We start from the raw sequence: 27,958 nt of genomic DNA on the forward strand, positions 1-27,958 counted from the left end.
GTCATCAATGTTGACGTATAAGCAATTAGCCAATCACAGTGCGACAATCTCCCTGGGATATGGGGTCTAGAATAGAATTCCGTAGTTCCCATTGAATGAACATGGAGTTAACATACGCCCATGCAAAAGTCTGCCTATCACCTGGCGTCAAAGAAGATACAGCGATATTGTTCACAAGCACAATTGGTTCAGAAATCTGAGCAGAGACATCATATCAGTTCTCCTATTGGATATAATCTCCACCACTCAGACGCCCACCCACTGGCACTGTCTACCTTATACCTCTATGCTGTCTACTCAGTGATGTAAAGTAACTAAGTACTGTACTTAAGTACAATTTTGAGGTATTCTTACTTTACTGGAGTATTTCCAATTGTCAGTACTTTTACTTCTACTCCACTACATCTCAAATCAAATCAAACTTTATTTATAAAGCGCAACAGAAGCTGACCAAAGTGCTGTACAAGGTTGAGACAAACAAAGCATCTCAGAGGCAAATATTGTACTTTTTTTACTCCACAGCTCCACTACAATTATTTGAAAACTTTAGTTGCTAGTTACTTTGTATATTTTGATTATTATTACAAAACATATATTAACCACTACATTAGCCCTTTATACAAGGGGCATTGTGAGCTTGTAGATCGGCTATTTTCAAAAGATTTGTATACATTTGAAAACTTGTGAAATGGGACATTCTGCATAATGAGTACTTTCTACTTTTGGTTCTTTAAGTACATTTTGATACCAATACTTTTGTACTTTTACTCAAGAACATTTTTTTCCAAACTTTTACTTGTAACAGAGTAATTGTTCATTTTACTTGATACTTTTACTTAAGTGAAACGTTTGAGTACTTTTTCCACCACTGTGTCCAATTATTTGCAATGCAGGGAGTTGCAATTACACAACCACTTGCAAGTTGAAACCCCTTGCAACAGAAACAGAATACCCAATGTGCTGACCTGCAACATGGTCGCTACAATTTCCCTCTGCAACAATTTCTCTCTGCTGCAGTATTGCAATGGTTTCGTTGCATCACAAATCATTGGTGTGGACTGGGCATTTGTTTAGGCATGGTGACTACTGACTACCCACTATTTTACACATTTTTTGAAGCCTCATTACTTCTATCAATAATAAGTAGTGACTAAATAATTTCGTGGTGGGGGGTTCATGGTGGCACAGTACAATTAGTGCAAGCAAGGACGATAGTTTGATTCTGATTCCCTTCATGTCTCCCACTACACTAAAACAAATACTATAAAAGCAACAGCGAAGTGAATAAACTAACTCATCTCAGTGATGTATTCATGATGGCCAAAGTGGCCATAATTGGTACCATAGTTAAGCTGTAAATTACAACCTTTTCATATTCTGCTGCAATATGTGAGCCTGAAACACATGGATTATTTGTATTCTTATTTTTTTTAGCAACTCATTTTTATGCGATTTACTATAGCAGTGAGTAACTCTTGGAGGAGTGAAACCCTTTGATCAGATCTGTCATTCTCTCACAGAGATCATTTCCACTCAATGAATAATTATGTCCGCTGGGCCGGAAGACATGGACTTACACTTAGAAAACTGTAATGTCCTCTGAGAGGCAATTTGTGGTACAGCACAGTACATACACACAGTGTGTGTGTGTGTGTGTGTGTGTGTGTGTGTGTGTGTGTGTGTGTGTGTGTGTGTGTGTGTGTGTGTGTGTGTGTGTGTGTGTGTGTGTGTGTGTGCGTGCGTGCGTGCGTGCGTGCGTGTGTGTACGTGTGTGTGTGCAGCCAGCAGCCTGGAAACCAGACAAATTCAGTGTCATGCCATGCCAGGCTACACAGCCAGTGGGCCAAGGAATAGGCCTACTCCACCTACATCTTTTCAAATCTGCCTCTTATTAGTTATAGGCCGTTTTGGCTTATAATGTTTGAACCGTAGGTTGTACTATCAAAATCCCCTTTCTAGGGATTCCTTGGATCATGATAATGGCTATGTAACTTCCCACATAGGTCTCACACCCATTTCCACCTAACTAGATTTTCTGCCATTTCTTCAAAACACACTTTTTGAATCACACATTGAGGGGCCTCTAAACATTACAGAGACAAAAATGACTTCACTTTCACCTTATGTTATGTGACAATTTACTGTTTGCCTGTCACTGGCTTTCCAAAAAATCCTTTTTACACCTGTAAATGTGTAATGTGACAATAAAGATTCTGATGCTAAACGTAACATCCAATCAATCCCAAATTAGAATCATATGTTGAGGGGCCACTATACAGTACACCTCCAAAAGCACTAATGCGAAATGTAACACTGTATGTGTGTCATATCCAGTAAATGCTATTTCGCCATACAGCTTCCTTGTGTAGCGACAGCTGTAACCCACGACTCACAGTCTTGGCTAAGCAACCTAACCTGGTGGAAATATGTGCCCAGTGGAGCACCTTTTTCTAGTTTTACCATTGACATCCTTCTACTGTAGGTAGCGCCTTCAACTTCTTAAAATATGATCCGTCATCATCATTGCATCCCACAAATAAAAGTACAATGTTTGCTTATAAAATAAACTTACCTTTGGGAGTTGCATCATGCCCTTATGGATCAGTAATGAACAGGTTAAGTCTTGAGATCAAAAGGAAAGTAGGCTACTGCTGAATGTCACCTACTGTGGCGAGGATGCGCCAAATAATGTGTTTCAAGAATAAAGAGTTATATAATTATCACACAGTCTCGTAAGTGCACATGTGAATCCTCGTTACACAAGACATGAGTTGAGATGAGTGTTAAGTTGCAAATGAAGTAGTAGACAGACAGAATCACTTATTCTGCTAATGCACGGGTTGTACTTTTATTGTTACCTCATTCACTAAACAGTTCAATGGTGCAATATTACCATACACAGAATTAGGATATCTGCATGACACGTCTATGCTATACAGCAAATGGATTATAATTATTACAAATACAGGAAACATATTTACATTTTAATTCAAGCCCCATACAACACAGATATTTACAAAATTAAGTATGAAAATGAAACCAATCTGACAAATAATGTACAGTGTTAATGTCTTGGTTTGCCATTTTTGTGATGAACAAACCCAAAGGTAATGCAGTTAATAAATATTAATCATCAGAGGGGGAAATGCAAAGTATCATGGCTAGTTTTGTTTGAAAGGCAGCATGGGAGAAGTGTTGAGGTGAACAAAGACACCAGCAGAAACAATGGTATGCTATCATTTTGGATAAGTACTAGCTACTTTGTATTAAACTCCCTGATATTAGATCAAATGAAAACAACCCAAAGAAAATAAAACACACACAATTTGTTATATAATTTAGATGGTTAGCTAGCTGAAATACGCTTACATGAAAATTCGGAGTGTTCATTTAACTCTGAGTGCAGATGTAACTTGGTTACATTTGTACAAACACTGAGAATTTCTATGAGTAAAATCAAAAGCGAATTTCAATTTAAAACACTTATAAAAAGGAAGCAATGTAACCCATGTCCCCAGCACAGGGTGTGCTGGGTTACATTTTAGTAACCTTTTAGAATGATGGGGTGGGGGAAAAAAACAGCAACATCCTGATAATACATTCAACTTCCTCCAAGCTCAGTCTGACACAGGCAACCACACCATTTGGTTAATTCTGAGTAAATCAACTAAATCGCAGACTTAATTTGATCTGTTAGTTATACCTTTTATTATGTGCAAAGAGCTGCAAACTAATATATACATTGCAAACAATAAATACAAATAACCCAAAACAATGTACTTCTAGATTAGTAGCCAAAGTGAAAATCTTTGCTCTGACAACTCTTCATATCAATATATTGTTAGCTCATACATGGAGTATTCATTTCAATATGTTAACCACTTCAGCCCTATTCAAAAATGTTTTTAAATTGCCAATCTACAAGCTCATGTGTTGCATCGCAAACAATCTGTGAGCTTGTAGATCTGCTATTTGAGAAAAATGTTAAAACCATTTTTTGGGGGGGGTGGACGATTTTAGAATGATACGCCCAGGGTTAAAGTGGTTATTATCAGCTCATACATGTCATTGTTCAATATACTGAAGTTAATGCGAGGTAAAATTTGCGTTCTGTTCAGTGCATAGAATTGGCTCTACAGTCGGTTTCAAAAATCACGATCCATTATCCATGGCTAATTACTTTGCTGAATGACCATCATTCAGCAAAGTACTGAATCAATCAATTATTCTCAATAGGTCAAAATGTTCTGTCTGCAGATTGTGATGAAGCAACACGCCTCAGAAATTAGTAACCCAACATCAAAGGATTATGTTCTCTGACCAACAGGCTGGCTGACCTGTGGGCAGATCCTTTCAGCCAGTTCCATTTGTTCTCTGACAACGTGTTGCGTGACTTCACATCTGCAAACAATAAATACATTGCCAATCCTTGTCACTTTATAAGCAATTCCTGAATGTGTCCCAGATCTACAGGGACTCAATGTAAACAAAGCTATCCCTTTTTAAGATTGGGCATACAACTGGTTGGCTGACCAGTGTCTGTCCATGCCCATCTGTACCATTCATAGAAGAGGGTGGAACTAATCCTAGAAAGACAGAGTCATCCACTGCCATTTCATAACTTTGTAATATAAGGATCTGGCGGCCACAAATGACCTTGTCGTGTACAGAGCAAATATTTTCATAAACAAATATTGTTAGAAGAAAAAAACAAAGCTTTGAGCATATTTCATCCCTTTCATATTACGTCCCTCTGTTAAACCTTAGCAGACACATAAATACTCAACCCACCATAAATAGCTTGAGGCTACCTTGCAGAGATAACAGTATTCCTGTATAAAGGACAGGTCTCATATTCACATGGTGCTAAGATTTCGTCTTGGACTGAATATATTCTTGCTATAGTTAAGTACTAATGTGCCTTGCTATAGTTAAGTATTAATGTGCAAAATAATATTAAACACCAATAAAGCCAAATAAAACTAAAGAAATAAATGCCCTCTTTTACATTTCATACACTCCACTGTAGAATGAACACGTAAAATACAAAATAATGTTAATTTAAACAAAAGAATCAAAAACAAAAATCACAACATCAACCCAGTAAGAGCAAGCTGGGTTAAGAGGTTTAGATTCAAGAATGCAAAAGAAAGAAACTAAATGGAAAACCATGGTGCATCGAGCCTCCCTGCTGAATTGCACTGCCATGACAGAAATGGACCCGTCAGAACAAGCTATATCGTACATTTTTACATCCTCAAGGTGTAATGTGCTAGAACCTTTCACCTAATCACTAGCAGTGGTCAGGGCTAGAACATTCCTCTTTCACTATACCTTGGTTCCCATTATCATATTTCATTATGTTTTGTCTTCTGTAACAGGCGATGAAAAAAAGTAACATTTTAGCAAATGTTGAGGTTCTCTGAACAATAAACCTCAACATGGTGTAAGAAAAGTGCTAAGAGGGGAATGTCTATGTATGAGAGGCAACTACCACACTGATCCAAGCTATGTACACATGATATTCTCCTCAGAGTGCTGTACTTACTGTAGGTACAGTGCCAACTACTCCTCTCCCCCCAAACCCTGCCCATGACTTAGTATTTTCCTGTTTTGACTTGTTCTCTGTTACAGCATTTTGAAATGAACATTTCAAAAGAACAGAGACATATCTGTTATTCATGGAACTATCCTAATTCATTTTCTCATTGCTGAGATACGAGTCATTTTGATTTACCCTTGTTTCTTGAGTTGGTGTGTATTTCTAATACCGACACATCTATCACATGCCTGATTGCTTTGGGATGATCACTCGCTAACTGAGGGCACAACTGTGGTTGGACTGGTGTATATACAGGGGTACAACAGTAGAATATGAAAATCATATGGGAAAGGGGAACAGTGGAAACCCAATGTCGCAGTTATGCCTTGCTGAGTAAGGACCTTGACTGATTTTCTGTATTCAGGAATTGCCTCTAAAGACTGTGTAGGCGGTGGTATAGGGGAGCTACGTTCTACATTTGGGAAAAGGCAGCGGCCAATGCAAAGTCTTATAAGCATGAAAACCTAAGGAATCACTAGCAGCAATAGTTCTTGAACCAGCCTTGCTTTCTGTAGCAGAGTGTACACCAATATTTCACTTTTAGTAACATGACCTTCCCCCACCCCATAGTTTTCACTGCCATAATTGTATGTCGTTTTTGTTGTTTTTTCTTATAAGCAAATCTGGTCTTCTCCTGAGGACTGCTGCAGTTGTCATGCGGGCAAAAATACAAAATAATACAAAATAAAACTCCTCTTCACAGACAAGTAACACTGATAAAGACAATCTTTACAGACAATTAGTCAACTGAAAAATAGAGTGGCCAGAACCTGTTTCTGAAGAATCGTGCACACACAAGTAGACTATTACAACATGCTACTAGTTAGGGGGTTGAGGGAATGACAACAAAGCCGAACCAAAAAAAGAAAAAGACCAAAACATCGTCATCAAATTGAAAAACACAAAAGGCCTGTGGGAGAGGGAGAAATAGAAGAGGGGGTGTGGATTGGCTGAGGGGAAGGGGAGGTGGGATTTCCTCATAAACTGATACTTTTAGTTGCTTGAGAGGAGACTTAAGCCACAGAATCTACGTACAAGAGAAAACCGTCAAGATTCACAATGGTTAATAAGTGTTAACACTTGTTCAAAGGCTAGTCAGAAGAATGGGAGCCATGGCTTCCTGTGTGCAGGTCGACCCCAATCAGTTCTTCACCAGACCAGTGCGCCTCCGTGCCAACTTGGATCTGTGGGTGCAACACATTATGCCGTTTAAATAAATTACAGAATGATGATGAAGTAGCATCAAGCAGTAATTGGGCGTTAGTATCATGCCTGTATATATAAATACAGTACTAACATCAACTAGATAAAATTCGTTTTTTTTTGTCAATCAAAAAGACAACTAATTAAAAATATACAAACTATACAATTAGGCAAGACTTTTCCCCATCTGGTTACTTATTAACACCTCTTTTAATCTTCTGATAAATACAGGCAGTGAGTGCGAGATATCTAGGTTGCCGTTCCATAGTATATTTTATTTCATACTGCCCCTGTGTATTAGATTATAAAGACAACATTTCACCTAAATGTGTAACTTCCCCTATTATCGTGCATGGGTAGACAGTATGGTCATTATATTATATATTATACTGTATATACACAAATACGTATTTAAAATTATATAATATATATATAAAATATTATACATACACGTGTGTGTGTGTGTGTGTGTGTGTGTGTGTGTGTGTGTGTGTGTGTGTGTGCGTGCGTGCGTGCGTGCGTGCGTGCGTGCGTGCGTGCGTGCGTGCGTGCGTGTGAGTACCTTATCGTTCCCGCTAGCAGTGGGTTGAAGGCATACAGCCAGTCGTTCATGTCCTTCTCATTGTTGGCCTGAAGGAGGATTCCTCTGTGCTTTGTGCACACAGCAAATGTGTTGGGAGTCTACAGAGAATACAGACATTTGTTACATTGCCAGTGTCCTAGAATATTCCACAGCGTGAAAAGGTGAACCAAAAAAACACTCTATTTAAGGAACAGAAGATGCAGCGTAGACAATTTTGAGCGTATCTTTCATAATGAAGAAAAATAGTTTTACTTGTGCATGTATTTAGGACACAGTGGGTAATTCCAGAGGAATCAATCATAGATGCATTGTAATGTTACATATACTGTAAATGCGTCATGTCTGTATGTTAATGAAAATGCTTGCGTGTAATTTTATGTTTGTCTAAACAAGTATATAGAACTACATACTTAAGATATCAGATATCAGTTTATTAACCCATTAAGACCGGGGTAGCAGATAGAGTGCCACACTATAAGCTTGTAGATCTGCTATTTTTGTGCAAATCTTTGAATATATATACATTTTAAAGCGAACATTTGTAACTTAAATCTTTGCTTTTGGGGATTCTACAAATGTCTTCTAAACCCTAAAAAGAAAACATATGTTGCTATAATATCAGTGGGGCTCAAACTATGTCAAGTACCCCCAAAATTATATGTATTTGGCCGCAGACCCCCATCTCAAAATATGTTGTTCCAGGGACCCCCTAGAAGCAAAGATTTGAGTAAAAAATGTTTAAAATGTTCACGATTTTTCAAAAATAGCAGATCTACAAGCTCATAGTGCTATTTCTGAATAGCCAAAGTATAAAATAATGGTTAAAGTGGTTACACAGTGGTTCCCTGTTTTAACCCATTAAGACCTGGAACTGTGTCATTTTTAGATTTGAGCTAAAAAGCATTATTTTACACTTTGGGCTATTCAAAAATAGCAGATCTGCTATTTTTGAAAAATCGTGAAAATGTGTGCAAATCTTTGAATATATATATTTTTAAAGGGAACATTTTTAACTCAAATCTTTGCTTCTGGGGGTCCCTGGAACAAAATATTTTGATGGGGGTCCGCGGCCAAATACATATCATTTTTGGGGTCCTTGACATGAAAAAGATTGAGCACCACTGATACAGAAACATAGGTTTTTCAGACACCTATTTCAGAAACCTGGGATTTAGGAGACGTGTAGAATCGGCTTCAGGTCTCAATGGGTTAATGGGTCAACCATATTCACATGGCAGCTATTTTGCTCATTACTTCAAAGTGGACCTACCTTGAGCATGGCCTGCTGGTCTTCACTGTATTCCACCTGTGCTGTGGAGAGGTTCAGTACTCCCCTCTCCACCGGATCCTTGTCGTTGTTGTAGATGAAGGCGTAGGGCCGACGCACGACCACAAAGTGCTTCACCCACGAGTTGGAGCGTGGCTCCATGAAGCTCAGGACACCTTTCTTGGACACCACTGAGCTGATGAACGAACAGTGAAAGGACGAAGACGTTTGTTTAGCCAATAAAAAGCTATTAAAACCCCCCCACTACCTGGTTTGTACACTGTTCTGAGACACAGTAAAGACATTTCTAGTTAAAGCTACAATCCATAAGTTGTATGTCTGTTGTCTCCCTCTCCCGATGGAGGTGATTTTAACAACGTCAGAACTACAATAAAGATGGAGACGCATCTAGTTTCCAATCCAGTTCGTTGTCTGCTTCAAATAACTTTGACAACGTCCACCACTGCAGATGTGCTATTTATAATGCATTAAAATATTCAACCATACTGTAGTGAGGACCAACCTATCTTATCATATATATGGTCTTATCATATAATTGGTCCTCACTAATGCTCATGATAAGATGGTAGTGGTACAATTTATTTTCCTACCCTGTCTTTTTTTCCCAAAGCCTTCAGAACCCTGCCTACCAGTGACATCATCATTAGGCAGGTTTTTTCTTTTTCAAACAAGATTTCACATTTTTTATTTAGATTTTTATTAACATGAGAACAATGGCTTCCATCATAGCATGCTAATTTCCCAGGATTAGAAAGCCTGCAGTTTATATTAGCTTGGATTCCCCATCGATGATGTCACTGGTAGGCGGGTTTCTGAACTGTCCACAGCCCTCCTTAGAGACAGACCGAGTAGACAAAAATGATATAACCTTATAATGAGCATTAGTGAGGACCAATTATATGAAGATAGGTTGAAAATGGGTGAAGTCGGAAGTCGTCCGTTTTATTCATTAAAATAAGTCCAAGAGTGTAGCTTTAAAAGGATATAAATGATAGGGGAAAAATATGGCAGTACAAACCCTGGCCTCATCTCCTCAATGTCGGGAACCAAGTTGAGGAACTCATTCTTGCCAGCCCGGGCCAGGTAGGAGGTTTCCAGGGTTGGCACCATCGGGAAGTTCTCATAATCCGAACATGAGGGGCTGGAGGCACGTGAGCTATTCTCTGGGGTCCTTAACAACAAACACCCAATGTCAGCATAATGTCAATGTCATGTTGCTGATAAAAGCCTTGAGGTATGAAAATGTACCATGTGTGACTTTGAAAGTGAACGGGGCCTCACATGTAAGATTTTATATGGGAGATAGATTATGCAGCCTGAGTCTTGGTGGTGTAAAATACTAGTGTGATAAATGATGGGTAGCCTTGCATATACAGCATGTTTTTTTTATGTTCAATGGTTATACTAATTATTTGTTGCTATTGACGACTTATCATGAATCATTTGCAGTTTTTGTACCAAGATTGTTCGGTTGTTTTACCGTATATCTATTGCATATTGCATCACTGCATCCTGAAATTCAGACAATAAAGACTCCAATTCAATTAAATAAATTAAATTTCCTTTAAATAAAAATGAATTTATGAAGGTCTTAGTGGAATGATTAATTCTCTGATCGCCTCTGTTCTCTGTAGGTTATTGTTTTTATATTATTGGCTTCCTCTAAATGATTTAACTGTGTTACAAGCTCCTCTACCCCCGATCACATAGACTAGGGTCAATGTAGGTTCCTGTAAATGACATAACAAATTCATATTTAACTTTTTCTTAGTTTTTACATATTTTTGGGGTTCTGTGGTGTGTGCTGTTCTGTTCCTGTTAGAACCTCTTTTTGTACATAACTGGTGTTGTCGTAAATTCTTTGCCAACCTTATCATACTATCATTATACAACTACGTATAATGATAGTATGATAAGGTTGGCAAGGAATATCACTTCAAACACTAGCCATGCTTTGTATGGAGAATATAGGTTGCTGCCTTCAGGAAGGAGATACGGTGTTCCTACATACAATAAGGTCAAACTGAAGAGGTCCTTTGTCCATCAGACGACACTGAGGCTTAATCAGGATTTATAGGCCAAGGGTAGGCTGAGAGGTGGACATTGCTCTTGTCTTTGTATGTCTTTATGTATGTATTTTGTATTGTGTTTTGTTTTTCTTGTGTCATGTCAAATGTGTGAACTGTTTATTGTTGTATACATGGCTGCTGGGTCGCAAGACAAATTTCAGTGTGAACTGACAATAAAGTATTATCGTATCGTATCGTATCGTAAATTATTATAATTTAGGGTTTATCGAACACATTCCAGAAAAGATAATCGTCTTATTGAATAATTCCAGGACGGTCTTACTTCTGGTCTACAGATCCACAGCGGGAGTCAGAGAGAGATGGGCAGGTGGAGGAAGGGGTGAGCGTGGCACTGCTGAAGCTGGTCACAGAGGGGTCACGACCCATTGGTGAGATGTCAGACAGCTGGCCAGGAGAGAGCAAGAGATTGTCATTGAACACTCTGGTTTCTCTTTCCAAAGGATATGTTATACAGTAGCAGCGCTTTTCAAACCTTTTGTGCTCAAGGCTCACTAATGGGCAAAAGTCAAAATCTCAAGGCATACCTGTATTCATAGCAAAAATAGCAGATCTTCAAGCTCACAACACATTGCATCCTGACAAGTTGTGAGTCTGCAGATCAGGTATTTTTTTTCACAATTTTTTATTTTTAGAAAATAATAATAATAATATATTTCAAAGTTTCACCTATAATAACATAAGAAAACGGAATCCCGCAACACTCCGTATTAAAAAGAGTCTCAAGGTGCACTGCCCAACAGTAGAATGAAAACAAGAAAACAGCCAGCAATCAATGATGTCCTTCAACCTGATCGGTCTTCCCCAAAGTGGTTAAAATAGATTTTAAGGTAGAGAATTTGATTCTGAATTAGGAAATGAGTGAGCACAAAATACAGATTTTTGTGTAGTTGAGTTGTATATATTGCAATAAAAATGTGTGGTTGTCACAGAATCCCAAGGTACACCTGGACTTGTTTCACAGCATTATACCACTGCATTATAGAAATGAAAGAAAACCATCATCTCTGATACAAAGTTGTATTCATTGTGCTACAGTGGTCTCACCTTGCAGTCACTGATGCTGTTGACAACCTGGTTGTATTCGCTGTTGAAAGTGTGAGTCAGGAGGCGCAGGCACTGCAAAAGAACAAAGGAGAAGTCAAGTCAGTCATATGAGGACAGAGGTGAAAGCTGTTGTGGTTTGTATGAGGCAATGTAAACCACAGCATTATATCATTGTCAGGCTTGTTTAACTTGTTTGGCTGAAGCGTGGCAGTAGACTCCCTTTCTTCTGTAGTTAATATTTAGTCATAAGCTCATGTTAATACTTTTCATTAGTTAAATATTTCTAAAACCCACAGATCGTCTATTTCTGACAAAGAGATTTTGTGTAGACGGGGAAAAAAATGTCCAAGTACACTCAGGTCCATTTCACTGAGAATAGAGGGTTTAAGTGGTTCATCTCCCTCACCTTAGTGGCCAGCTCCTTCTCTCCATCCACCAGGCTTTCAATGTCGGCCGAGTCGTAGCCACTGCTCTCGCTGGGTGTGATGGCGCTCTCAAAGGTGGTGCTGGAGATCTGTGAGGAGATGGAGGTGGATGTGGACAGAGTGCCAGAGCTCATGCTGGGTGACAGGCACTCGCTCAGGGACTTGGTGGTGGGGGCCGCTGTCCCTGTGGGGGCCGCCTCTCCTAACTTCTCCCTCAGCAGGAGCAGGTGGCGGGTTTTCTCCACCTGGACAAACGGAGAGAAGAATGATGAGATGATTGGATGGCTCTGTAAAGGTGATCCTGGCTGGATGGTTTGGTAGCAGTGATTCAAGTGATGTGGGATCAGTTTGAGCCTCGGTACTACTGGCGGTTAATGGACAACAAGGTGTGCCTCAAGAAAAGTGTCAACCCACCACAAGAACACTGGCATTTATTGCATTTTATTTAACCAAATCTGTCTGTATGCTTGAGCCAGTCAATAAAGGGGAAGAGTTTTTTTCCCAGGTTAGATAATATGACATGATTTTCAAAACAAATTGTCAGCAGAATTTTGGTGACACACCCAAATCAGGAATGCCACATCCACAGCAACAATTTAGGCTCACAATACTTATGAAGTACCATGGGTTCAATTTCCGTCTGGCCGGACCATATGCCTAATTCATTCCCCTACTCTTTCCACATTTCCTGTCTCATGGTTTATAATGTTTCATACACGGTTTATTTGGGTTTTGTGCCTTGCATTTTTGTGAACAAGCTTTTGTTACTTATTATTGTTTTTGTTGACATGCTTTATGATATTTGGCTATAATAAACTGACCTAATTCGTTAATTCTGAGATCAGAAGTTATCAGCTGAGTGTGCCAGTGTACTACCCTAAAACTAGAGGCCATAATATTAATGACAGAGATAAAACTTTACAAATGCCCACCTCATGTAGTTGCTCCATCTTCTCCAGCTCCCACTGGTGTTCCACGATGAGGCTGTCTCCACGGGGCCTCCACCCTGCCAGGTTCTCTTCTCCGCGCACGTAGGCCACCGACGTGTCCAGGATCTTCCTCCTCCTCCGCTGCATACCTGGACAAACAAACAAACAAACAAACAAACAAACAGTAGTTTATTTCATTGCCACTTTTTGTTGTTGTTGCTTTTGTCTGATTTATGCTGCGTTCACACCAGTTGTGACAAAGCAACAGGCTACAAGTTATTTCCAGTGGAAGCTAGCAACATGAAGCTACAAACTGATGGCCAACACTTATCACTGCATGACGGGCAACACGCTACAAAAAAAAAAGTATTCATATTTTTTCAGCACTCCACTGACGCAGTGAAGCGTCAATCATATGTTTTTGTTTCACTTTTTTTCAACTGACCTTCTCTCAACCCACAATTCCTGCTCCGTTCCATGAATGGAAGAAAAACTAATTCTTGCTGTGAAGCAGTTCCCTGTGCTGTTAGAACCATTCACACAATGTGGCGTGAGAAACATTTCAACAATTCTATTGAGCTACTAGGGCTGTTTCATCTTGCTTGCACAATTTCACTTTTGTTCCTGTGTGGGAAATATTTCTGTGCAAATAAATAAAACCCAGGTGCATCCATGTGATGTTTTTTATTTATAGTTATTCTATTTATAGTGGCTCATAGGAATAGTGACAACCAGGAACAGTCTGGTGACCACCGGAGAGACGGTTGACAGGCGGAATGTAGACGGCACCCGGGAGCAATATGGGTTGGCACCCCAGCCTGTGTTTTCCGTGAGGAAGAAGCGCAACAAACCCACGGTGAGGCCTTTAAGGACGGCCTTTCAGGCAAGCTGCAAGTGGAGCCTGCAGTACCACCACGACCTAAGACACCATCACGCCGGAGTGAAATGTTTGGAGCGGGGGAGTCTGGTGCAACGCTCAGGTCCTGGACCTGGTGAGACGAAGGAGAGGCCCGGACAGGAGGCCATCCACAGAGCCTAGTCCCTCCACGTGCCAGAGCCTCCCCCGGTAATGGCAGAGTAGGTCCGGAGAAGCGGACTGAGGGGCCCTGTCTTGCCCTATGAGGACTGACCGTGGGTAGCTACTGGGACGTAAGTCGGGGCTTGATCAACACTGGCTGGGTCACCTGGGCGAGGTTGTACGTTGCGAGACCCGAAACACCCAATGACCCCAGGCTACAACACTGATGATACATTCCAGGTGCATCCACGTGGTGTTTTTTCTTTTTTTTTTTTTTTTACCAACTGGGCTAAAAGATTTGGAACAAGAGAACTATGTACAGTAGATGCCTAACATTTCTCTCAGTACTGTACCGGAGAAGACCACTCACCTGGGCTTCCTGTGTCAGACATCTTGCACAAGCTCAGCTCGTATATGCCGGTCACCCGGTTGCTGTGAAGGAGCATGAGACGGTTTGATTCAGGGATATGATCTCATTTGCAAACATCCATGTGGCATAGTGTTGCTTATTTGTGAATGAGGAAGAATTATGATCATTGTCTTTGAGTGACAAAGGCGTGGGTACAAAGTCGCTCTCTGTTGTCTTACCAGTCGGGTGTTTTGGAGTATCCACTCCCAAACAGGTTCCTCAGGGAACGAGGTGGGGAGATCTTTGCATCTCTGGAGTAGAATACCATGCAGATGTCTTTGGTAATAATGGCTGGCTGGATGCAGTGGTCAAGCTGTGAAGTGAAGAGAAAAGCCATTAATCATTTAACCACACACATTTTATTTTTGATATTTATTATTTATTTTCTTCTAGATTTTGTTGTCATGCCCAAAATGCCATGGTTAAAGTGGTTAAGCGTGTCGGCCATGTGGCAGTCAGAAAACAAAGACGTGGCACTGAATGGAGCCAGTAGAGTGAGGTAGTATCTAACCTCCAGATAAGCAGACAGGGTCATGTAGGTCTTCTCTCCGTAGGGTGTGACTCGGTTTAGCAGGAGAGAGTTGTGCAGGGAGCTGTCCCACACCGCCTCAAAGCGATAGAAGGTCCTGAAGAAGGCAAAGCAGAAATCCTTCAGGTCCAAACGGACAACAAGATCCCACAGTAAGACAGAAATACAAAAACACCTATGATAATAATCTGCTTGTGGAGGCCTAGCTAGTCAGTATGGGCAATGTAAAAAAAAAACAATCAGAGAGTCTACTGTGAAAGCCCTGTTACAGACTAAAACACTAGTACTGGTAGGATTCAACTTCATCTAAATGTATACATTGTCATAAAACTGTTGTTGCGGTACTTAACCACTTACACCCTATATTCTTAGTTGACCAGAGTCCCCCAGGGGTCTATACTAGCTAGGCCCCCTAATTGTTTCCCTCTACAAAGATCTCTGTGCCGAAAATAACCGACGTGGTTAAAGCCCACGTTCACACAACAAAAACAGGACCTGGACAGTGGACACACAGTGAGTCATAGCATACCGTTTAGCAAAAAGGAGAAAGTTAACTATTAAATCCCCAAGTAGAAACCACGTCATCATTCTGCAACAGTTCTAGAAGCGTGTGACTCATTTCGACAGTCAACATGCTGTTAGGTGAAGGGGCCCCTCCTTCATACACTCATCCCCAGTGATGACAGGGTGTGAGGAAAACACACCGAAGTGAGACCTCCACAACAGGCATTAGTAGGTGCCACACTACTGTTGTTAGCAGAGTGTTTCTGTTGAGAACTTGCCGACGTGCTTCCTGTTTGATACAGCAGGCAAAAAGAACAGGTTGTTCCGAGCACAAAATGGATTAGCTCTTAGCTGCGTCCTATACTTATAATATCCTGTAATAGCTCAATGGAACAATATTTTAACACTTCAGATAAAAAACAACAACGTCAAATGAACCTGAAGTGTAGGCTACATGGACTGATACAATTGGTCTAAAAATGTTGATAAGGTAATTCCTCCTAGAGAACAAACAAATAGATTTTTAATCTATATACTAAATGGATAGATGCATTTATGTCGGACGATCAATTTTATACCATATGACTCAGTGGATTTCCAACTGTTTACTTTCTGAGATTAATGTCAGCTCCAGCCTTTAATTTAGATGACTCATCTATACAGTTCTTGTCTTCACCAATAGAGGGCACTGTTATCTTCAGAGTCTTCCTGAATATCACTGCTCTATCACTATGTTGGCCTACACACATGCTGCTCAATGATTTTAAATTCACAGTGTGTAACAGCAGAATTAAGGACATCTGGGTGCACCAGAAAATCTAACTTCCAGTGTTGAAAAGGGTTGTGGTAAACAAATAATGTTGTAACTAAAAATACACAAACAAACAAAACAATGGAAAACGACAGCACTTTGCAATTAAGATTGCCTTTCTAATAGTTTTCAAGTCACTTAGGATGAAAAAAAATATAATAAGAAATAAGAAATCAGATAATCATGGGCAATAAAGGCAACCCTAAAGCAAAGTGTTTGGAACGTGAAACATAAAATGGTGGAAAGCATTGCTACAGGTCTAGGGGACTAAAGAGAGCCATAAAGGTCTTTATGGTCTCTGGCTGCTGCTGGTACCTAGGAATTTCTTTATCAATACAAAGCCTGAGCATATTCAAGAGTCCAGCCGCGGCAGGAAGAAAGAGAATGCACAGAAGAAAACAAAACAGAGGAAAAAAAGCAGAAAGAGTCATGTAACAGAAACAATGCAATGGAGCAAATTAACAGAGAACTTAAACACAATGAAAATGGAAATGGAGCAAATTAACAGAGAACTTAACCACAATGAAAATGGAAATGCTCATGCAACAATGCCAGTATATATGGCAATATAGATGCGTGCGCGCACGCGCACGCACGCACGCACGCACGCACGCACGCACGCACGCACGCACGCACGCACGCACGCACGCACGCACGCACGCACACACACACACACACACACACACACACACACACACACACACACACACACACGCACACGCACACGCACACGCACACACACACACACACACACACACACACACACACACACACACACACAATTGCCACATTGTGTTTCTACACTGTGAGTGATTTCAAGCCCCAGAATGCAGACATTTGGCAATGATTGTGTTGCAGCAGTAGAAAATGACTTGCTGTTTGTTCTGTTTGGCAACCTATCAACAAAGTATGTCGAAAGGATTGTGTTTAGAAGTGCATGACTAATATAGGCCTTTACTGACAATAGACAGCTGAATAAAGGCAATGAAACATGACTCATTGTGGTGTATTCTATAGGGGCTATTTAATACACATACATGTTATTCTGTTCTGGATAAAGCTAATTATGTACCCATTTTTCTACATGCATTTCTATTTGAGGTACTTATTTCTCCTACCTGTTGGAGTTGTGGGATGACTTGATGTTCTTGGCAGAGATGATGTTCAGGGACAGTACAGCATCAGCAGCACTGTCATCCACCTCTGCCTTGTTTCTGATGCGACCTGCGGGGAACAGAGCACCATGAACCGCTCAAGATCACTGCCAATGAAAGGGACTCACATCTCTTCCACTGCGGCATGTGCAAACAAAAAGAATCAGGGCACGGTCACAAATACGCGCCTGTGCAGCACATGCACAGGTTGTCTTGCGGACTGTGGGCAGTGCCAATTTGCTGGTTTGTAGTTCATTTGACTTACGTTGACGTGGTTGGCTCACTGAAAGAAAACTACAAGTGAAAAGCCTGCAAAGTAGGGTCAACCACGCACTTCTTTCCTCCACGCGACGCATCAATACGCTGCAACAGGAAGTGATCAGTGCATCTGTTTCTGACGTGTATGTGTGACCGTACCCTTATGTGCCTTCTTAATAATACAGTAATACAGTATTACTCTCTCTATCTCTCTCACACACACCCACACCCACCCACCCACCCACACACACACACACCCCCACACACACACACACACACACACACACACACACACACGAAGATTACTGCTATCTAAAGGGCCAAAATCACTTCCGCTACAGTGGAATTTGCATGTATATTGGATAACTGCCCCAACAGTTACAAACCCGCTTAAGAAGAGAGAAATTGCCGGAGAAGAAATGGACACAAGTATTTAATAGATTATCCAAGTTCATGATTTACTTATCCAGGGAAAGCCAGGCAACACGGATGCTCTTTTACACACGTTTACGTGTACAATGTGACGGACTCGCAAATTTAATTTCCTCTGTGACATTACGAAGAATCATATCATAATAATATCCTTCAGCGCTCTTGCTGTAAACCACACTGAGTCTCCCTGCGTACAAAATATGCTGTAAAAATAAAATATAGCTTGATGAGACTGAAGAAATAAGTGTTTGCCATCCTGTTTGCATGTTGTTACTGTACTTTTAATCTTAATTAATCTAGTATGAATAAGGAAACAGTTAAATGGTAAATGGTAAATAGTGCATTTATATAGCGCTTTATGAGCCACTGCCGCAGTTATGCATGACATTCCCTCTCCTTGTACTCCGTCATATGACTTTGTCACAGCGCCAAGAATAGACGATTTACAAGCTCACACGTGTCTCAATAAGATGCGTTGTGAGCTTTTAGATAGGCTACTTTAAGTACTTTTTTTTTTTTTTTTTTTTGCACTTCAATTTTATTTACATTTTCATACATTCTGTAATAACATTGTGGACATACGGGCATACAAAAAATAAAAAAAAATAAAAACAGACACAAACAAAAACAAAAACAAAAACAAAGAACAATTGCATCACTTATTCAACATCAGACATTCAAAGAAATATTTACAGAGACATCACAGGCACAGGCAATCAAAGGTCATTATTCCAATTTCCAGCAGTACCGATCGTCCAAAAACAGCCTTCAGGACAGACCACCAAATCTGTCTACATTATCAAGTCCAGTCAATTTGACATTAAGGGGGGCCAGAATCCTTAATCAGTCTGGGCAGCTGCAGCACTAGCGGTGTCCATCTGATATTGAAAAACTCTGTCCTCATATGTAGTCTAGCTGTAATGCTTTCCATCATGTATATGCTTATTAACCTGTCCCTCCATTGCTGGATAGTTGGTGGCTTCACATTTCTCCAAGACACAGTAATCATTTTTTTTGCGATCAACAGCAACACCCCAAGCAGATATGTCTGGTTCTTGGTCACTATTCCGCCCGGAATCTCACCAAGTATGAAGAACTCAGGCTCAAAAGGAATGTCAACTTCCATAATTTGTTTGATCTCGCCTTGAATTTCCCTCCAAAATTTTTGTATTTTTGGACAATCCCAAAATATGTGGGTATGATCCCCTATCTTCCCACATTCTCTCCAACATAGTTCTGAAGTGTTGCTGTATTTCGCTAACATTTGGGGAGTCTTAAACACTCGCATTTTTGTTTTCCATTCAAACTCTCTCCAAGTAGGACTGCTTGTTAGTTTATGACCATTAAGGCATGATTTTTCCCAATTGTTGTCAGTCATACAGATGTTCATTTCTAGTTCCCACTTCTGTTTAATATCTAGAGTATTTCCCATAACATTGTCTTGGAGCCACCTATATAGATGAGATATCAAATTCTTTGTTATATCTCCATCCATTGTTAACATAAATATTTTTTCTAGATTTGAAGGCAATTTACAGATCTGCTCCCAATTTGTATTTGTTTGTAAGTAGTGTCTTAATTGAAGAAATCTAAAGAAGTCCATCCCTGACAAGCCAAATTCTTGCTGAAGCTGCATATATGATTTCAGAGTTTCCCCTGAAAAAAGCTGATCTACAATGATTAGCCCCTTGTTTGCCCATCTACTGAAACCGATATCTAATGATCTTGGCTCAAAATCTGGAATGGCTGCTATCTTCATCACTCTGGATATGGAATTAAAGAGATGTAATTTCTTTTTTATAGACAACCATGTTTTTACAGTGAATGTAATCCACTCATTATCTATTTTAATTTTCTTCCATTGTTCTTGGCTTACAAATGGCAGCCCCTCCAATGGAATATTGGGACAAGCATTCTGTTCTATGCTCACCCAGCCTGTTTCCATATCATTAGTTATCCAAGCTATCACGGTCCTAAGCTGTGCTGCCCAATAATAATACTGAATATTGGGCAAATTCAGGCCTCCAGCTTTTTTGGACAACAAAAGTGTTTTGAGTCTTACCCTAGGCTTTTTGTTTTGCCAAATAAATCTTGATAACAGTTTATCTATGTTTTTAAATGTCCCCATTGGTACCCCTACTGGCAATGCTTGAAACAAAAACAATAACCTAGGTAAAACATTCATTCGTATCGTTTCAATCCTGCCTATCAGTGACAGTGGTAAAATATCCCATCTAAGTAAGTCATCTTTTATCTTTTTCAATAGTTTGCCATAATTAGCTTCGTACAGGCCTGAAAAAGAGGGGGTGATAACAATTCCCAAATATCTAAAGCCCTCTCTGGACCAATGGAACCGAACTTTGTCATCCAGTTGTGGTGGCCAAGTACCTGACAACATCATTGCTTCCGATTTTGAGTCATTAGTTTGATATCCAGATATTACTCCGTATTCTGTTAGGACTTCTAGTATGTTGGGTATCGAAATAATAGGGTCCATTACATATAAAAGTACGTCGTCCGCGAATAAGGATATCTTGTGTTCCTCCCCTCTATCATCTCTAATACCTTTTATCTGTTCTGATTGTCTAATGAGCTCTGCCAATGGCTCCAGACTTAAATTGAAGAGCAAAGGAGAAAGACTGTCCCCCTGCCGAACACCACGTTTCAAGCCAAAGAAATTGGAGCAAAAACCATTCACTCTGACCCTTGACCTTGGATTTAAATAAATGACTTTAACCCATTTTATGAATGTGGGATGAAAACCCATCCTGTCCAGTGTATGGTAGAGATATTCCAGATCCAGAACATCGAAAGCCTTGCGTGCATCTAGACTAAGTAGCATGGAGGTCTGATCTCTCTTTTTTGCACATGACATAATGTTAAGGGTACGCCTGATGTTGTTTGCACCCTGTCTTCCTGGTATGAATCCTGTTTGGTCAGGTGATATCAACTGTGTCACAACCGTTTGGATTCTTTTGGATAATATGGCAGTAAGTATCTTTTGATCATTGCATAGGAGACTTATTGGCCTATATCCCTCACACTTGGTAGGATCCTTACCCTCTTTATGAATAACCGAAATTATGGCTTCTGCCCATGACCCAGGAGGAATTCCTTCAGTCAGAGCGTAGTTAAAAACTCTAGCTAAAATCGGAGAGAGCTCTTCTACAAAACACTTGTAGAATTCAGCCGGTAGTCCATCTGTACCTGGTGACTTGTTGTTTTTTAATTTTTTAATCAATTCTTTTATTTCACCCACTTCTATATTTCTTATCATATTGGTTGCGTCTGCGTTGAAAATAGTTGGTAAGTTCAATTTTGAAAAGAAAGAATTTAACTTCTCATCTTTATCTATTACTACTGGAGATTCATATAGCTCTTCATAAAATGATGCAAATGCTCCTGCTATTTCTCTTGGTTTAACTACTAATTTTTTTGAGGCAGGGTGAAAGACCTTGGAAACCACACGGTTGGCTTGCTCCTTGCGTAGTTGAAATGCCAGAAGGCGACTGGCTCTGTTCCCTCTCTCATAATATTTTTGATTAGAAAATCTCAGGGATCCTTCCGCCTTATATGTCAAGAGCTTCTCCAATTCGTGTCTTTTTTGTTTCAAGTCAGTCAACAGTGCATCATTCATCCTATTATTTTTATGCTCTGACTCTAGTATCCTTATCTTGTTCTCTAATTCTTTTTGTTCCTTCAGCCTGTTCTTTTTTATTCTACTTGATATTTCAATCATTTTACCTCGAAAAATAGATTTGGCCCCATCCCATAAAATGGATGGATTAACTTCCCCATTGTCATTTATATCAAAATACTCTCCCATACATTTTTTGATTTCGTCAGTCACCAGAGAGTCATTCAGTAAAGAGATATTTGCCCTCCAATATTTAAAACACTTTTCTACTCCTAAATCTAAAGTGAGGATCACAGGTGCATGGTCGCTAATTGTTATTGAGTCTATAGAGCAGTCTATGACTTTATACAAAAATTGTTTTGGGACAAAGAACATATCTATACGCGAATAACTTTTATGCATATTGCTGAAAAAACTGAAGTCCCTCACCCTTGGGTTTTTATGTCTCCAAGGGTCCGCCAGCCCCAACTCTCCCAGGATAATATTTAACATTTTAGATTTTTGGGGCTGTTTGCGCTCAGGTGGTGATCTGTCATGCCTCCCTTCAAGTACGGCATTCCAGTCCCCCCCTAAAATTATCATACCCTTTACATTTTTTGCAATTAAGTTAGCAATCTCTCTAAAGAAAGTGGGGTCATCTTCCGTTGGAGCATAGACATTCAGCATAGATATATCACTTCCATCTATTGCACCTGTGATCATGATGTATCTACCTGCTGTATCCTGGATCACTTTTTCTGCAGAAAAGGTTACACTTCGACCGACCAAAATTGCAACTCCTCTCTTCTTACCAAAGGAGGCGCCAAACACCTGTCCCACCCACTCTCTCCTAAGCTTTTTTACTTCACTTTCCACCAAATGAGTTTCTTGTAACATTGCAATTCCACAACCCAGATTTTTAAGTTGGGCAAGAACTTTTTTTCTCTTGATTGGATGGTTAAGGCCATGTACATTGTAGCTTACTATTTTTAATTTAGTCATTACCCTTCAGAAGATATATTAATACCTGACTGTAACAATTCTTTCTCATTTGATTTACCCGTATCTGTCTGTCATACCTCACAAAAAACATAAACCTTGGTGATGCCTTGATGTTGTTCCACAAATACAAACACATAAAAAATACAAAATTTGCCCATGTTCTTACAGTAACGACCCCGGGGGACAAAGGGGTTCGAACAAAAGGAACTGACCATAAAGAAAAATAGACCCTGCACTCAGACAGCATGGTGTCTGGACAGACCTCTGGGACCTGGTCCCAGGCTGCAGCACAAAAACTAGCAGCTAAGCGAACTAAAGTGTTCGGCTTTGGTTACCCAATACCCGAAAGGGGAAACAAAAGTTTAAGAGCAACTCAGGCTCCTACAGAATCTGTATTAATCTTAAAAAGTTAAGATTACAGCGGTATTCCTCTGTCTAGTCTGCGTCCCACTGAGCACCGGCGCCGCCCGCCACGAGGAGGCGGCCCCCAGACCCGCAGACGAGGCAAAAGCGACGCTCTGCAAGCCCAGCAGCCACCCCCCCCCGGCGCCCGGCACCGCCACACAGCAAAACACGAGCCAGACCCAACAGTAATTTTTGAATGCGAACAAGTCATCCGTTACAAAAAATATTATAAAGAAAATGATCCGATGATGGGAAAGAAAGAGAATGGGAAAGAGAGATGAAGAGAGAGAAGAAAAAAAAAAAAAAAAAAAAAAAAAAGAGAAGAGAGAAAAATGGGTTAAATAAATAATGATAATAAAATAGTAAAAAAGGGTAATAATAATGATAGTTATTAAAGGAAGGGAAAAGAATAACAAAAAACTAGATAATAGAAAATAAACTTAATCTTGACATGTATATTTCCAGACACACCTCATTGACTATGCACAAGATCAAATACCCATATACGTTTGTCATGACCATATACATTATATACACACCCTCAAAGTACTCCATATTAAGGATATAATAATGAAACAAAATGAGAAAAAAGAAAAAGAGAAAGAGAAAAAACAGCACCTTAGACCCTATAGTCAAATATAAAATGATTTTGTTTAAATAATATGTCTAATAGAAAAAATAAATGAAACAAGGTAAAGAAAGGGATCGAAATAAAACTTGTACTCATAGTGTTAAACCTTAGGCAAAAGAGATGAAAGGAAAACATTCTGTCTACCCCCACCACTGCCTAAAAGGCAGCCTCACAATAAATGAATACACATATAGAACACTTGTGAGAGCAGACTTGGTGTATGCACCATATACTAGGCTAGTTAGATTTCACCTCAATACTCAGGATACATTCATTAGACTTCATCATCTTGAGCCGATGTAAGGCTCTGGTCTTCAGCCCCGGCCGGGACTGGGGGCGGGGCCGCAGCGTCTCCCGTTGTGTTGACTATAGACTTGGCATAATCCATGGCTTCTGTTGCATCTAAGAACTTTTTCTCCACGTTGTTGTGCGTGAGAACGAAGGTGGCTGGGTGTTTTATTCCATACCTCACATCACGCCGATCTTTCAACAGCAATCTGACGGCTGTGAAGGCGCCTCTGGCTTTAGCGATGCTTGCTGGATAATCCGGGAATACTGAGATGGTCTTGCCGTTGTAGTGTAGCCGCCGTCCGTCTCTAGCCATCTTCAGGATGTCCTCCGCGTCTCCCTCATTGTGCAGCTTGGCAATGATCATCCGCGGTTTATCTCCTGGCTTCTTCTTTGTCAGACTTCGATGTGATCTGTCGACACGGACATCTCTTCCCAATTTAAAAACTTCCTTAAGCAGTTTAGAGATTGCGTTGGGAGAGCTCGAATCTGGCAGCTCCTCGACGTTGCATATACGTACATTCCCACGTCTCATCCTCGAGTCCATGTCCAAGCATTTCGCATTCATGAGATCGATTTGTTTCTCAAGCACGTGTACGGTATCTTGGAGTACAGCAACTTCATCTGACCACTTTGTTAGACCTCCCTCAACGTCATTGATAGTAGATTTCACTGAGTCAAGTTCTGCACGAAACACACTATTGCCGTTTGTAATTTCCGCTTTGATTTCCTGCATTTCTTTTCTCAGATTTTCAAAGTCGTCGGCCAAAGCACTCTTCAACTCTTGCCTTAGCACCGTGGATATATCACTTCTCAAGGATGCAATGATATCTGCTTTTAGCGCCATGCTATCATTAGCCAAACTTTCCCCAGCCATGGGCACGCTGGGCTCAGTCTGTGTGTCGTTGTCCCCTGCACTAGACTCCGAGGAGGCGACAGGGTGAACAGGCCTTGAATTCACCGGCATGAATTTGTATTTTCTCAAATCATACGCCATCCACCTGACACTTCTTTTTGCCACAAACTGAGCCCTAATCTGTTGGTGACTTGTTCACAAAATCACAGCATTCAAAACGCCGCCGAAATATAGTTTTAAATTAGACTCTGCAGGAGCTCTGATAAACACGTCTTACTCCATGCGTTGCTCAAGAGCGCCCCCACTTTAAGTACTTTTGGCATGGAAAACTGTTCCGATGTGTAAAGCAGGCTTTAGTCTGGTGTACTGGTGCAACAGCTAATCAAACTAATCGATTTAATCGAATACAATAAATAATCATTAATCGATAATTTAATAAAATAATAATCAATCCCTATTTGGGAAATGTCATTCTAGGTGAAACATGTCTAAAATAGTGTGACGTGTTGTGAGAGTGTTACGGCTATTTCCACAATTTTTGCATGACATCTTTGTGAGAAGTATGATAACAACGCTCATGTCATTTGTCATTCGATCAATCGAAAATGTAATCGATAGAATAATCACGAAGAATATAATCAATGGTTGCAGCCTTAGTCTGACGTGCTTCCACAGTGGGGGGGGGGGGGGGGTCAATATTCTTTAAAAAAAAAAGTTTTACGTTCATTTCAGGTGAAACCCCCCCCCCCCCCCCCCGCATCAAATTAACCTGAACTTTATATGAACTGACAAAATTGGTCTAAAAATGTTGATAGTGGAATGGTATTTTCAGGTGTGCCTGGTGCCTGCTCACTGGAGTGGGGAGGTCAATCTAGGACCCCCTTAGGGGAGAGCACTCACCCACAACCAGCTCACGGACGTCCTTCCAGTGTAGCTCACTGCCCTTCTCATGGATGAGCGTCACTGTGATTCTCCGCTGAATACCCTGCGGCATACATGACAGGAGCTTGGATTATAATACACCACAAGGCATGACTAACAAAATTAAGACTATGACGAGCTCCCTAATATAAGACATACGAGTAGGCTACAGTACATGACTATAAGTAAGTTAAGGCTGCTGACAAGAGAGACACTAATCTAAGAATTATTACGAGATAATAAAAATAACAGGATTTTATACAGGAGCTTTAGAGGAGTTACAATGTGCTGTCAAAAAGGACTGAATCATTAATTTTAACAAACTGCCAGCTGCTATTATAGTGAAAATTTGCACTGCGGATCGTTCAAGACCAATTCAGCAAAAGAGAGATACAGTACTTGAAGACTACAGTCATATCATACAATAAAATGAAAACTAAAAAGAACACCATGTCCTTTTGTATTATGTTAAGCTCAAATAGTAAAACCTCTAAAATAATCCGTAATCAAGGTAACTGGTCTGGATATTGTTGGCATTGCGGTACCTGATGTAATAGGTAGGTGCCATGGCAGGGCAGGCCTCCACTGTGGTCCACCACAGCTGGGATGTATCTAGTAGAGGAGAGACGGAGGTCAGAATGAGTCAGGAAAGTAAACTGTCAAGTAAACCTTGTATTTCACTAATGACATTTTGAAATGAGATCTATGCATGTACCATTTGTAAAATGTCACCACTCCCTTGACAAAATGACACCTGGCAGCTAGAGCTAGACGATATGGACAAATTTAATATTTTTGACCAAATACCTTGATTTCAATACTGTTGTAGGGATGATTATTGGTGTTTTCACAAATATTTATACAAAGAGATTTTTGATAATAAATGATTATATATAATGCCTACTGTATATAATAACTAAGTGGGTAAAGGCAAACAATAGAACAACTACAGTAGAACCGTCAGGTATGACATATGCCATGCTGTATCATGATATTACGATATCCATAATCACAGATGATATCTACGGTAGTCTCAAATCACAATATTGATATATCGCCAAGCCCTACTGGCATCAAAGAAAAGTGTTTATTAAGGATATTTTGACATTTCTATATTTGTTATTGTTATTATTATTATTATTATTATTATTGTTGTTTTAGATATATTCTAGTATATATCTATATATTCTAAGCTTTGAAGATAGCTTTTAGGAAGGCCACTCGACAGGCCCAGCTGTTTTTTTTTTAATCATATGTCATTTTTCTAATGTGCAATAAACTAAACTAAAAGTATTCATTGCAACATTTTGCAAGTTAAATGGACATAAAGTATTCTATAGTTAGTGTGAATATGAGTTTCTATTCGGATACGATATGTGCATGGACAGTACTCACTCTCCGGTAGGCTCCAGTTCACTGATCTCAAACCAGACCAGCAGGTCATACTTGCTGACACACTGGCCCAGGTTGGACTTGGTGATGGTGTTCAGCTTGGTGGCTGGAACTGACACACACGCGCACACGCACGCGCACACACACACACACACACACACACACACACACACACACACACACACACACACACACACACACACACACACACACACACACACACACACACACACACACACACACACACACACACACACACACACACAATGAGACATACTGTGTAAACAATCATATTCCATGCAGGACCTGCAGGGTCACAGGCTTGTTACATATTGACCATATTCACATGTGAAGCAATGTGAAGTAAAGACACTAGGGGCAGCAGAGTGTACGTCACAGCACCCTCACATCCAAACGTTATACATACTGAGGTGCTATGTGGAGCAAAATCAGATGCAGCCTCGCAGATTATGCTGTCACAGACGGCACCCTGCTGTGTGACACGTCACATCAGGATTATGTGTCTTTTTTCACATGCTAATCAGTAATCCTACTACAAGCACACAGC

General features: G+C 40.2%; 1 protein-coding gene across 2 annotated transcripts in view; it reads right to left on the reverse strand.

The window, feature by feature from the left end:
• Positions 1–2,820: 2,820 nt before the first annotated feature.
• Positions 2,821–27,958, reverse strand: part of kif1b (kinesin family member 1B) — a 92,718-nt gene continuing 67,580 nt past the window's right edge. For both annotated transcript variants that reach the window (XM_084068670.1, XM_084068669.1), the window contains 15 exons: positions 27,394–27,502; positions 26,544–26,610; positions 25,978–26,062; positions 17,554–17,659; positions 15,103–15,217; positions 14,771–14,904; positions 14,553–14,614; positions 13,168–13,313; positions 12,217–12,480; positions 11,811–11,882; positions 11,029–11,150; positions 9,695–9,847; positions 8,659–8,851; positions 7,368–7,486; positions 2,821–6,786 (listed from right to left, as the gene is read on the reverse strand). In XM_084068670.1, coding sequence (XP_083924796.1) covers positions 6,744–6,786; positions 7,368–7,486; positions 8,659–8,851; positions 9,695–9,847; positions 11,029–11,150; positions 11,811–11,882; positions 12,217–12,480; positions 13,168–13,313; positions 14,553–14,614; positions 14,771–14,904; positions 15,103–15,217; positions 17,554–17,659; positions 25,978–26,062; positions 26,544–26,610; positions 27,394–27,502 — 1,790 coding nt within the window. In that variant the 3' untranslated portion in view covers positions 2,821–6,743. The remainder of the gene's footprint in view (positions 6,787–7,367; positions 7,487–8,658; positions 8,852–9,694; positions 9,848–11,028; positions 11,151–11,810; positions 11,883–12,216; positions 12,481–13,167; positions 13,314–14,552; positions 14,615–14,770; positions 14,905–15,102; positions 15,218–17,553; positions 17,660–25,977; positions 26,063–26,543; positions 26,611–27,393; positions 27,503–27,958) is intronic.

This window comes from Gymnoscopelus microlampas (genome assembly GCF_963454915.1).
Source record: "Gymnoscopelus microlampas genome assembly, chromosome: 10".
NCBI lineage: Eukaryota > Metazoa > Chordata > Actinopteri > Myctophiformes > Myctophidae > Gymnoscopelus > Gymnoscopelus microlampas.